This window comes from Dipodomys merriami, unplaced genomic scaffold (assembly GCF_024711535.1).
Source record: "Dipodomys merriami isolate MVZ:Mamm:240054 unplaced genomic scaffold, mDipMer1.0.p SCAF_15, whole genome shotgun sequence".
NCBI classification, from domain to species: domain Eukaryota; kingdom Metazoa; phylum Chordata; class Mammalia; order Rodentia; family Heteromyidae; genus Dipodomys; species Dipodomys merriami.
This window is the reverse complement of record NW_027202826.1, coordinates 13186958-13199080: the sequence shown is the minus strand read 5'-3', so window position 1 is coordinate 13199080 and position 12123 is coordinate 13186958. Positions and strand designations below refer to the sequence as shown.

The 12123-nt window shown below is 36.9% G+C and overlaps 1 protein-coding gene across 4 annotated transcripts in view; it reads right to left on the bottom strand.

Annotated features, from left to right (window-relative positions):
- The window catches only part of Ccser1 (coiled-coil serine rich protein 1), a 706759-nt gene that overhangs the window by 550185 nt on the left and 144451 nt on the right, over nucleotides 1-12123 (bottom strand). For all 4 annotated transcript variants that reach the window (XM_070022282.1, XM_070022283.1, XM_070022284.1 and 1 more), the window contains exon 5: nucleotides 4609-4729. In XM_070022282.1, coding sequence (XP_069878383.1) covers nucleotides 4609-4729 — 121 coding nt within the window. The remainder of the gene's footprint in view (nucleotides 1-4608; nucleotides 4730-12123) is intronic.

Sequence of the window (12123 nt, the reverse complement as noted above, 5' to 3'; positions counted from 1 at the left end):
TTTTCTATGATTGTTTTCCTGTTTGCCTCAAAATCTACTGGTTTTCTTTAAGCCATACATAATATCTAAAAAAGCCAAGTTTTTAATTTTTTTTAAGTCTTAGAAACCAGCCAATGATGACATCTTATCTTCCATAAGGAGATAGAGATGGTGGAAAATGTGGAAAGATACTAACTAATCCCTCACCAGTGACATCATTGGAGAGAGCTCTGCTGACTCCAAACTAAGCAGCTTACTTTGCCTTCCTGCTTCATAGTTCTTCCTGCACACTCAGGACCTCAAAGTCATAAAGGTGAATTCTTCAGCTGCCTTTTGGGATTCTGTCCAGCACCAGAGTACTTATCTGTTCCTCTTTAGTCCATAGGCCACAGATGTACAAGGAAGAGGTGGGAATACCCGGTCCCTTAGCAGGAAATTCTGGGCACGGGGATTGTGGAAGAATAGATTCGTGGTAGAAATGAATCTTTGTCTCATTTGAATTTTGGTGATGAGGAAGGGGTTGCAGCTGGAAACCGAATGAACCACAGGGACAATTTCCTGACCTTCAGGGCTATCTTCAGACTCCTTCCCATACATCCCCACAGCCAGACATACCGAAACACTACTGCCATTTTTCACAGCTACAGTTTTTGTATATCTTGTTGAAATTAATTGATTCTTGTCCATCTCTCTCATTCAACACTTGAGTTTCACAGCACTTGTAGATCACAAAATTCTCATTTCTAAGCACAAGTGCTAAGGTCAGACAAGTACTTTACAATTACCTATTTTTTTTGTGGATTGAAATTAGCAGATGGCTATCTTCCTGAAAATATAAATAGGCATGTCTCCCTGAAATTAGTAAAAGGAAGTTGGAAAACCACTAATAATATATTCTTTGGTATGCCCCCAATGCAACTACTAAGTTTATAAAGCAGCATTTGAGAAAGTACTAAACTTTTCTAGATTTAGTGTATACATAATTTATTCAGATAAACCGTAAAAGGAGGATAGAACTTTAACCAGTGTGATTTAAGTTCCTTTTATGAATAAATTAGGGGGCTGGGAAGGTGGCTCAGTGGTAGAGTGCTTGCCTTGCATACATTTGATTCCTCAGGACCACATAAGCAGAAAAAGCCGGAAGTGGAGCTATGGCTCAAGTGATAGAGCACTAGCCTTGACTAAAGAGCTGAGGGACAGCACCCAGGCTGAGTTCAGGCCCCACAACCGACAAAATGAAAAAAAAAAAAAAAAGAATAAATTAGGTTGCTGCTAGTGATTTGTTAACAATAAGATTTTCATACTAAATACTAGGCACAACGACCTTCAGAAGAAGTTCTGTGCTCCTCCATCATGTCAACATGAACCACCCCAAGGAGGTGTTGTGGCACTGGCAATGAATGCCAGCGTGGTTAGGTAATGCCTCATCTCCACAAAGGGAACCCATAAATCAAATCGCACAGCATTCCTGAATTTCCGTATATGAAATTGAGTGTAAATATAAGAAAAAAGAAAAATGGGAAACGATAGACAAAAAAGCAATGTAATAATTTTATTTCTTTTTTGCACCTTTCCGTTTTGAACTTTGCCATGGCCTTTAAAAACCTTCCAAGTCGGACTGGGAAGGTGGCTCAGTGGTAGAGCGCATGCCTTGCATGCCAGAGGCCCTGGGTTCGATTCCTCAGCACCACATAAACAAAAAGAAAAAAAGCTGGAAGTGGCACTGTGGCTCAAGTGGTAGAGCAGTAGCCTTTAGCTGAAGAGCTGAGGGACAGCGCCCAGGCCCAGAGTTCAGGCCCCATGACTGGACCCAAAAAAAAAAAAAAAAAAACCTTTCAAGTCAGACACAGAGTCACAATACAGACAGTCACAATATAGATTTCAAAACCCTTTTTGTTTTGTTCAATAAAACACAAAAGAACATGGAAAACCACATATGGAAAGTTTTCCATTCCTTCTAGAGTTTGCCGTTTATGTACATTTTATGAGGTGCTCATTTGCATTCGATGGATTGAACGTGAGTTGTGGGGAAGAAAAACATCAAGATTTTTTTCTTAAGTGTGGTAGCTTCAGAAGTGGAAGAGCCTTCTGCCAAGGCTCCTTGTGTATTAGTAATCTCCTTGGTGGCCTTGGAGCGTCCAGATGAGAGGATTTCTCAGGCTTGATATGGCCCACACAGTCAGACATTCCCTACCCTTGCAGATGGAGGTCAGCTTTTAAATCTAAGGGTCAAGATTTTAAGAGAAACTGGGCTGACTCTAAGTTTGTTTTTAGACACATTTAAGTGATTGTAGTGAGAAGATTAGTTAGGTAAGTCTGGCCAACTCCGTTAATGGTTGGGCTTGCATTCATTCAGATGGCCTTCAGGAAAGGAATGGGTGTCCACACTTGTCTATAACGTTGATAGTTGAGGACTCTCTCAGCAGGAACAACAGCGCTGACCCTTTGTGATTTATTCAATTTCAGGTCATCATAGCACCCTTCATATAACCCTTACAGTAAACCTGGTGGCATCACTCCAATTAATGTACCGGAAACATAAAACACAAAGAACTTGGAAAAACATCCACAATATCCAGGTAATCAACTGCACCACTGGGAACTTTAATCAAAGTCCCTCTGACTCCCAAAGCAAGGACTAATGAAATATCTATGAATTAATGGTACTGTCAAGGGAGAATATTTAAATGAGAGAATAAAATCTAAATACAGAAAAGTCTCAGACTGAACTAGGGTAGCAGAAGGAAGAGATGGTAAGTTCTGTTCGCTATATGCACATCAAGGATAGAAAGCATGTTTATAAATGCATCTAAAAATTGGAAGAAAAGACCTGTAAGTAGCCACCAGTTTTGATAAGTGACTGCAGGATAATCTAAAATAATTTCAGGTCCACGGTACGAACGCACAGGTAACTTATTTAAACTCACAAGCATATTGCAGGAAAATACATTTGCACATTCTAATGGCAAATATGAGACGTAATTTTCTTCCTATTAGGCAAAAGAGGCTATTGGAACCTAAAATTTAGACTATATTAAAAGCAGTTCAATTGTTTTCACTTTTAGATCGTATTAAAACTGAATTACAATCATTACTTCATGAAGTAGTTAGAATTTCTTTCCTCTATAATGAGAATATTAACACTGAATATCTTCATGCAATCAAATATATACATTGCTCCATTTGATTCAATATTATTGAACAGACATAACACTAATGGATTTTCTAATTGATTTCAGAAAGAGTATCAAACACGAGCATGTTCTGGGAAACACTGCCTTTATGAGCTTATTATCCAGTAGGAAAATATGCCAAGAGCAAACAATTTAGAACACAGTGTAATTAAAAAAAAATACCAGATGTGTCCAGGTAGTTAAGGTAGTGGTCAAATAACAAGGAACATCACAAAGAACATGCAACTTACTCTCTATTGTCTCTGGAAAATTAGTAGCAGCTGTTGCATTTCTATCCATTTAATTCCAGTTTGTTTTGTGTCCATGTATATGATATTTGGCACCACAAATTTAATTCTTCTCAGTCATTATGGGAAAAAGAATCTACGATTTGTTTAAGGCCAAGTTTGAATGTATGTGAGTCTACAATTTAAGTGACCAAAATAAATATAATATATATCTTTGTGATTTAACATAGTTTACTGAGCATAAGTATATTTGCAAAGGAACAGAAGGATATCTTCCAAGTTTGCAGCTTGCTATATTTTCACAAAATGGACATACTCCCAGCAAGTAGCACCAGATCAAGAAATGCAATTTGGGTCATTAGAAAGATAAATAGAAGATGTAAACTCGATCAAGGTACATTATATGCATGTATAGAAATACCCCCAACGAAACATTTTTCTACAATTATTATTGCACCAATAAAAGAGAAACAAGAACTAAAAAGAGAAATATATTGCCATCGATCACAAATTCCTCTTGTGGTTATTTCCAAGCAAGTCCACTTAAGGTATCATATATTTAAATAGTGTGAAGTATTACCATCTTAACTACCCAGAAAGACTGCAGTTTGAACCCAGCCCAGGAAGACAAGTCTCTGAACCTTTCATCTCCAATTCAATACCAAAATGCCAAAGTGGAACTGTGGCTCAAGTAATAAAGTGCTAGTCTTGAGCATAAAAGCTCAGGGACTGACCAGGCCCTGAGTTCAAGTCCCAGGACAGCACTAATTAATACTAATAACAATAATAATAATAATTGGGAAAGTAACTTACATCCTTTATTAAATGCAAAACAAGCGTAGGCTAAGAAGCTTATGCTAAAATAAACTAATGCTTTTTAGACCACTGAAGTGTACAACAGTGAAATCAGAAACCCAGAAATGTGGTCTCCCAAACTAGGGTGAAGGTAGTGACTTCTCCAGATCCTAAGGTGAGGTCACAAAATGAAACTGACATACAATGTGGTTCAAATACCCAAAGTTAGGGGAATCCAGTGACTTAGTCAGACTACAGAATAGGTTGCTTCCATACGTTATTATACGCCATTCATTTCTATTTTATCCATTTCCTTCAACACAACAACATTCATAATGAATCAGTTTCTGAGCAGTACCATTGATCAGTTACCTCATGGATGTCTAGGCCTGCAACATTCTAGAGCAACTTACTGTTTGGAAGGCTCAGGAAATTTTAGTTCTTCTCTTTTCTTCACTTCGATCATGGGCTCCATTGGGGTGAGAACCACCGCGGCACACGACATAACAGAGTGGTAGGAATCCTCCCGGCATACTGTTCATGAAAAGAAAGTTGTAAATGTCAAAATTATTTCTCCTCTCCTAGTCTCACCTTTTCTTTTTCCCCTTTGATATTTTCAGCAGAATAAAAAGAGGTAATTTACCTAAAACATGATCATTAAACCATCCTTAATGATCATTTCCCACACCCTTTCCACTCACTAGTTGTATGACCTTGAGCAATTTCTCTTTCATTTGGAGTTCATAATGGAAAAGTTGTTGCCAGCATTTGAAAATACAGAGTCAAAGTTCAGCAAAACAAACACAAGGAAGTATTAACTGATATTTTTGTTCTAATCATATTCTGAACCGGTGTTCAGACTTAAAACCTAAACCAAAATTTTATAATGGCCATCATATAAATAAATACAATTTATTCCACATACAAATTGGATGTTTTTTCAGTCTCTCCTTATCCCGTAGATATATAAATTACTATGAGAGAATGATGTGACTATTACTAACTAATGAAAAATGTGTTCTACATTCAAGTAAAATTTAATATAAAACAAAGGAAAAGTTCACTTTAACAATAGGTGGTTTTTATTGTACTGTTTGCAGTACAATAAAATATTTCTTTTTCCCTTTATTCTCTGTTGTCATTGTTTATTATTTCTGTACCCTTTGCCTTGGATACAAGTTTTTCTGATTGAGGGAAGGGAAGGGGAATCCAGAAATGATGGGACAAAGAATGAACCAATTCAACACTCACTAGACACAACATTGGAAATGAACTTTACAACCTGGTGAGGGGAAGGGATTGGGAAGGGGAAAAAATGGGAGAAAATGAGGGAGGGGGTAACACTGGTCATAAAGAAACGTACTCAGCATTTTCTTACTTGTGTAGCTGTAATCCCCCCATTTATCACCATGACAATTAAATTTAAATTTAAAAAATTAGATAAAAAATTAAAAGGTTTTGTGCTGTATGAAGAAAGGTTCCCAGAGCACTGAACAAAAAAGACCGATGTGATGGGAAATCATGAAAACCTGTATTTGAAAGTGGTATCTAGTTGATCCAGACACAGTACCTTACCTACTGCAATACAGGAGCTAGAAGCTTGGGTTATATGAAAACAGGAGGTTCAACTTTTTCAATTATTATTAGTATCATATTTTCATTTTTCCCTTCAAAATCCCTTTTTTTTAAACACTTTTCCTTTTGTTTGTTTGTGGGTCATGGAGCTTAAACTCTGGGCCTGCACACTGTCCCTCAGCTCTTCATCTCAAGCCTAGAGCTCTACCACATGACCCACAGAGCCACTTCCTTCTTTTTCCGCTTATGTGGTGCTTAAGAAATCGAACCCAGGGCCTCATACATGCAAGGCAAGCACTCTACCACTGAGCCACCTTCCCAGACCCTAAAACACTTTTTAAAATGCAAAAACATACTTGACCTTTATTTTTTTATCAAACATACTTTATTTTTACATTATTTTATTCATGGGCCTAAAAAGAAACAAGCAAAAAGTTCAACAACTAAATAAAATATCTTTGATACTGCACGCTGGACAACAAGAATAAAATCTTAGTGTTTAGATTTTACATCTCATGTCATGCTGAGTCTTGAAAGAAGCATTCTGGAAAGCACAGCAGGAATGGAAAAATGACTTCCCGCCACAGCCAAGTCCCTATGATGGCTTAAGGACTAGATGACAATGTTCCACTACTCAAGTTCAAACCTAATAATGACTTCTGTTTTGCCACAAGATTTGCAGATTTAGGTTGAGCAATTTAACTTGAAGATGTGATTAATTCTGGTGGTTTTTCACTTACATAGACAAGAAAAATAAATAAATACACACTGAAATATAGTCATTGAAGCATAGGTGAATAAACACATTGAATACTGATATTAGAATTCCTTGAAATTCCTTCATGCAAACCATTCTGCAGATTTAATCGAATTAAATTCCATTTTCTTTGCAAAATGTTGTTCCTTCCTATCCCCCCAAATACATTTTTGCATGGGCATTAATTATAAGTGAATAATGCAATTGGTTGTTGTAAATGTTTTTTTTTAAGTGATGCTACTCATTTCACAAAATGCCCATAAAAAATAATCTATTTACATATTACCAAAGGCTTTTAACATTTAACTTCTGACCTTTGTGACTGGATAAGAATGACAAGTATAGATCCATCCAAAAAAAAAATAGGAATTCTAGTTTGAGACAATAATGACCTCTGTGCTTTCTTAATTACATCAAACTAACATGGTTCACTATTCTGATTAAAGCCAGAGAAACCTATGCCTTTAGGGAAAGCAGAATGAAATAAGCAAAAACCCATTTAACTGTAAATATAAAGCTAGTTTTTAAAATATATAGAAAATTCCATTCACTTCTAAATTTAAAAAAAAAGTAAGTATACAGAGAAGGTAGCAATTAACAATCTAACAAAACTTTTGTTTTATAATGCCAGTATTAGTCAGGCATTGAATATTTAAGTTAGGCACTGTATATTTAAGTAGCTTTGCAGCATCTATGGGTTGAAAAATTGATACTTTTTTAAACTATTTTTTCTCACCATAAATGTAAATAGCCATTTGAAATACCAAGCTACAAATTTCACATGCCAAATTTCCTCTTCTGCAGAAAGACTTTGTATTGTAGATGGATTGAGGGAAATACACAAAATTCTCTGTTAGTAGGCAAGGTCACAGCAAAGGTGACTGAAAAAAAATCAACACCCTCATTTCTTCTAGACTGGTGGGACCTTTGGGATAACTAATCAGAAGATGTTGATAAGGTCACAGCTATAAAGACTGGATCTGTATACAAAGAAAGTCTGGTGTCTAAACTATCAGTTCATAAGAACAAAAATAAAGTTCCAATCTGAAGAAGTGGCATTTAATCATGAGATTATACAAATAATTGTTTAAAGGAGAAGAAAAGTATGTAACAGTGACAAGAATTATCTCTCTTAAGATGTGGTACGGTAGGGCATTCCTGTAGACCCAAGTTCTTGGGGAGTAGAATAGGCTGGGATAGCCCAGGGAGAAGCATGTGAGCATTACTGAAATGTAAACTCAAATTAAGTCAACCACCAGAGGCTCACAACTGTATTCTTAGTGATTCAGGAGTCTGAGATTGGAGCTTTGCCATTCAAAGCCAGGCAGGTGGGAAAGACTTAAGGCTATCTCCAATTAACCTCTAAAAGCCAGAAGTGGGTCTGTGGCTCAAGTGTTACACGTACACACGTACACATGTACGTAAACACGTACGTACACACGTACACACACACACATACACACGTATACGTATACACACACACACACACACACACACACACACACACACACACACACACACACACACACACACACACACACACACACACACACACACACACACACACACACACACACACACACACACCAAAAAAAAAAAAAAGAAAAGCAAAAACTAAAGTTTAAAAGGACAGGGATGTGTTGCAGGGCAGAGAGATGCCCGAGTTCATAGCTCAGCACTACCAAAATAAATAAGAATTATATGTTGTAATATTTGATTCTAAGCCTTCAGCCTATTTATTTCTAAATAGTTAGTTATAAATATGTCCAAAGCTCCTGGGGACTGCTCAGTCAGAAACTGGCAAATTTTGTGGTAAAGTGGGAGTCGTCTGGCTTTGTCATGTAGCCAGCTGTTACCCCACAAATAATGGCCTGTCCCATGGAAGGATGCCCACCATGCTGTGATCCTCCGAATGCTTCATTCAAGACTCCTAATAAACACAGATGCAAAATCTAGACATTGACGACATTAGGCTCTTTTTTTTCCCCATTTGCTACATCAAAACCCTTTTATTTAATTACTGGCCTTCTTTCTTGACTGGTGTTTTAATGTGTAAAATCAGCTTGAAAACACTGAAAAGGCCGTTTATTTACATTTGACAAGATGCCAAAGATGTTAGGGAAGCATTTGTTTTTTTCTTTCAGACAACAGTAGAACATTCAAATAACTGAAGGTGCCAATGCATACATTTTGTAACATTTTATTTTATTTGACTCATTTTTATTGATGAATACAAATCATCACCCCAATTCACCAACATAGTGCCCTACTAATGAGTAGCCTTAAAGGAATTTGCTTTTGACTTTATCAATAGAGTGTTCACTTTTCCTTCTTTTCCTTTCCAAATTTCTAAGAGTCATGCATTGGTCATAGAGCTCACTGGTAAATCTTCACCTAGCAGAAGAGTAAAACTTACTTAACCAACAGGAAACTTAATTGTCTGCACAATTCTATGCGGTATTATACATTGGCGTGTACTGTGCTCTTTGTACAACTCAGAAAAGTTTATGGCATTAGTAGTTTTTATTATTTCCATTGTTATGCATTAAAGGATTTTCAAAACCAGAAATCACTCCATTCTCACGCTTTGATCATACTTCATGCTAACTCCATTCAATAATTCAAGTGTCCTGAAGAAATAGGATAAGTGTAAAAGGCTTTTTTGAATTATGCTTCAGTTGACTACTATCTGTACATGCGAATTCTTTATCTGAAACAAAAATACTGTAAATAATAAGCAGTTTGTCTCATAAGACAGCTTTGATTCACTAGACAAGGACTGAGAATTTCCTCTCAGGACATACAACTTAGGACTGTTTTCCTATGGCTTCAATTGAGATTGACTGGCCAGTGATAAGACAAAATGTGATACAATTATAGATACATAACTTCATACTTAATTGTAACTGGTTGCTGCTGATTTTTCCTTCTGTCCCATGTGTTTGAGATCACTGGTGAATATAACTGACAAAATAATACGTTTGTGTGGAGCATAGATCTGGATCAACTGAACATTTTTTACCCATGGGCCAAATTTTTCAACTGAATTTTCAACCCTGCCATGTACGTCAGATTCCAAGAGAGAGAATTGTGGTATTGCTTTTCAGCATCTATACGACCTGTCACCATGTGGTCGGTTTGGTAATTGTTGGAAGTTACTCAATAGGAATTTTGCTGTCTATTTTGTGATGCGTACTTCAGCGTGCTTCTACTGTTCCCTTTGATCCAGATGTTATATCTAATAACATTCAGCCTCTTCTTGATTCCCTGAGGGCTGAGGTAAACGAATAACACTAATTTTCATTTTGTGGCATTTCATGGTATGTATAGAATTTTAAAAAAGAAAGAAAAATTAGCTCTTGAAACAAATGTACTTCAAGATGCATTACCATGACAAGAGTTTGATGAGGAATATTTGATTCATGCTGGGCCAAATTTATGTGTCAGGGTCAATTTGGAAATAAAGCTGTCAAATAATACATGTATCGGAACAATTTTGGGCTAACTACTATGATACTTTGAGTTTTAGTGTTTCTAGTATAAATATCTGGGGACCAATTACTCAACTAAATACATCTGAGAGACAAATTATTCTGTAGACCTTATCTTCTATTGGAACAGATTTTTGAAATAAAATTTATCTTTCTTTATAGTTGTGCTCCCATTAGTATAATATGAATAATTCCTTTGACTTTGGTTGTTGTTAAAATGAAATGAAATAATGTGTGGACAGTGTTTAATAGAATGTCAAACAAAGGAGCTTTTAAAACATTAGCAACCATTATTTATAACTGGTTTTGATGGTTTTGTTCATTGCAGGCACCAACTTAAAAAGCCTACAACTTAGAGATATTTTATCCATATGATTCAAGTCCAAAAACTTAAGTAATGGAGATTATTATAGATAATCTGGATGGCTTGAAGCAACCAGTTGAAAAGTGGCAAGAGCAGTCAAGGATTTCTGATAAAGGTAAACACTTACCCTTATCAAAAGCTAAAGTTTGCCCTACCTAATGGCTACCTCTATATAGCAGGACTCAAATATCCACTCAACACAAACATGTAAGTCTATCCTTTGTCAAACAAGCAAACAAAAAGATCTCTGTGTATTTCTTACTTTATTTCCATTTCTCTAGCCTTTAAACTTACCAATCAACCATAACATTATAAATATGAATCATCATGACTCTAAATAATATACATTGTAGCTGGATATCAGTGGCTTTTGCCTGTAATCCTCTCAGGGGGCTGAAATCTGAGGATCCAGGTTTGAAGCCAGGGTGGGAAGAAAAATCCAATTAACAAGATTTAAAAAAAAATCTGGAAGTAGGGCCTGGGAAGGTGGCTCAGTGGTAGAGTGCTTGCCTTGCATGCCTGAGGCCCTGGGTTTGATTCCTCAGCACCACATAAGCAGAAAAAGCCAGAAGTGGCACTGTTGCTTAAGTGGTAGAGTGCTAGCCCTGAACTGAAGAGCTGAGGGACAGCGCCCAGGCCCAGAGTTTAAGCCCCACAACTGGCTAAAAAACAAACAAACAAAGTTGGAAGTGGTGATGTGGCTCAAGTGGTAGAACTCTAGCCTTGAACAAAACAGCTAAGTTAGAAGATGAGATCATGATTTCAAGCCTCACTACTGGTACATGTGTGTATGTGTGTGTGTGTGCATGTGCGTATGCACGTGTGCACATGCATACATGCACATGCATGCACACACACACAAATACCTATTGTATAAAATCAGACACACATATTCATGAAGCGGTAGCTGGCACTGAACCACTTTATAACTGATGAAGATAAAACCTTGGCCAGATGGTAACTTTAAGCATGGAAGGGTCCTGACACACAGTGGAGTCACAGGTGTCAGTGAAAGCCATCAACAACACTAGAACACTAGGGCGGCCGCTTGATGTTCATTCCTGATAGTCGTCACAAGTGCTGAACACAAAGGTAGCCCCACCACATTGACAAAATTGAATGAGAAATTGAAGGAAAATGAAGTGGAGGATTGGAACGAAGCAAAGATGCTAGCCAGGCATAAGAAAGAGGGTGGTCAAAGGCAAAGAGATGTGAGACAGTGCTATATATTTGGAGAAATGTGTAGCTGGGACCTGCCACACATGATCCAAAACAGTAAGGAGGAGTGAGCGTGGCGATGGAATATTGTCAATACTGTAAGAATTTCTGAGCAACTCTAAATCCGTAGTATTCAGTCCAGATGATAATATCAAAGAAGTAACACCAACAGCTTTATTCTTTCAATAAATAACCTGGGAAATACAAGAGTTCAGGAACAAGATTGGGTTGATAGCTGACAATACTACCAAGGTAAAGAAACGGGAAATAGTGAGGGCTTCTTACCACTGAACATGACAGGTCCGGGAAAAGGTAAGCAAAGCTGTCTGTGCACATAGTACTAAAAGTGTTAAAACATCTCTGTCAAATTCATAGTCACATTCTATATTTGCTTGTTCTCTTTATTGGCATGAAACCTATGTCTCAGTATATTATAAAAACCAGAAAGCAAAGAGAAATATATCAGGATGAAAGAAGAACTGATAAATTAAGGAAATTATGTCCTTCAGATTAATTAGGAAGC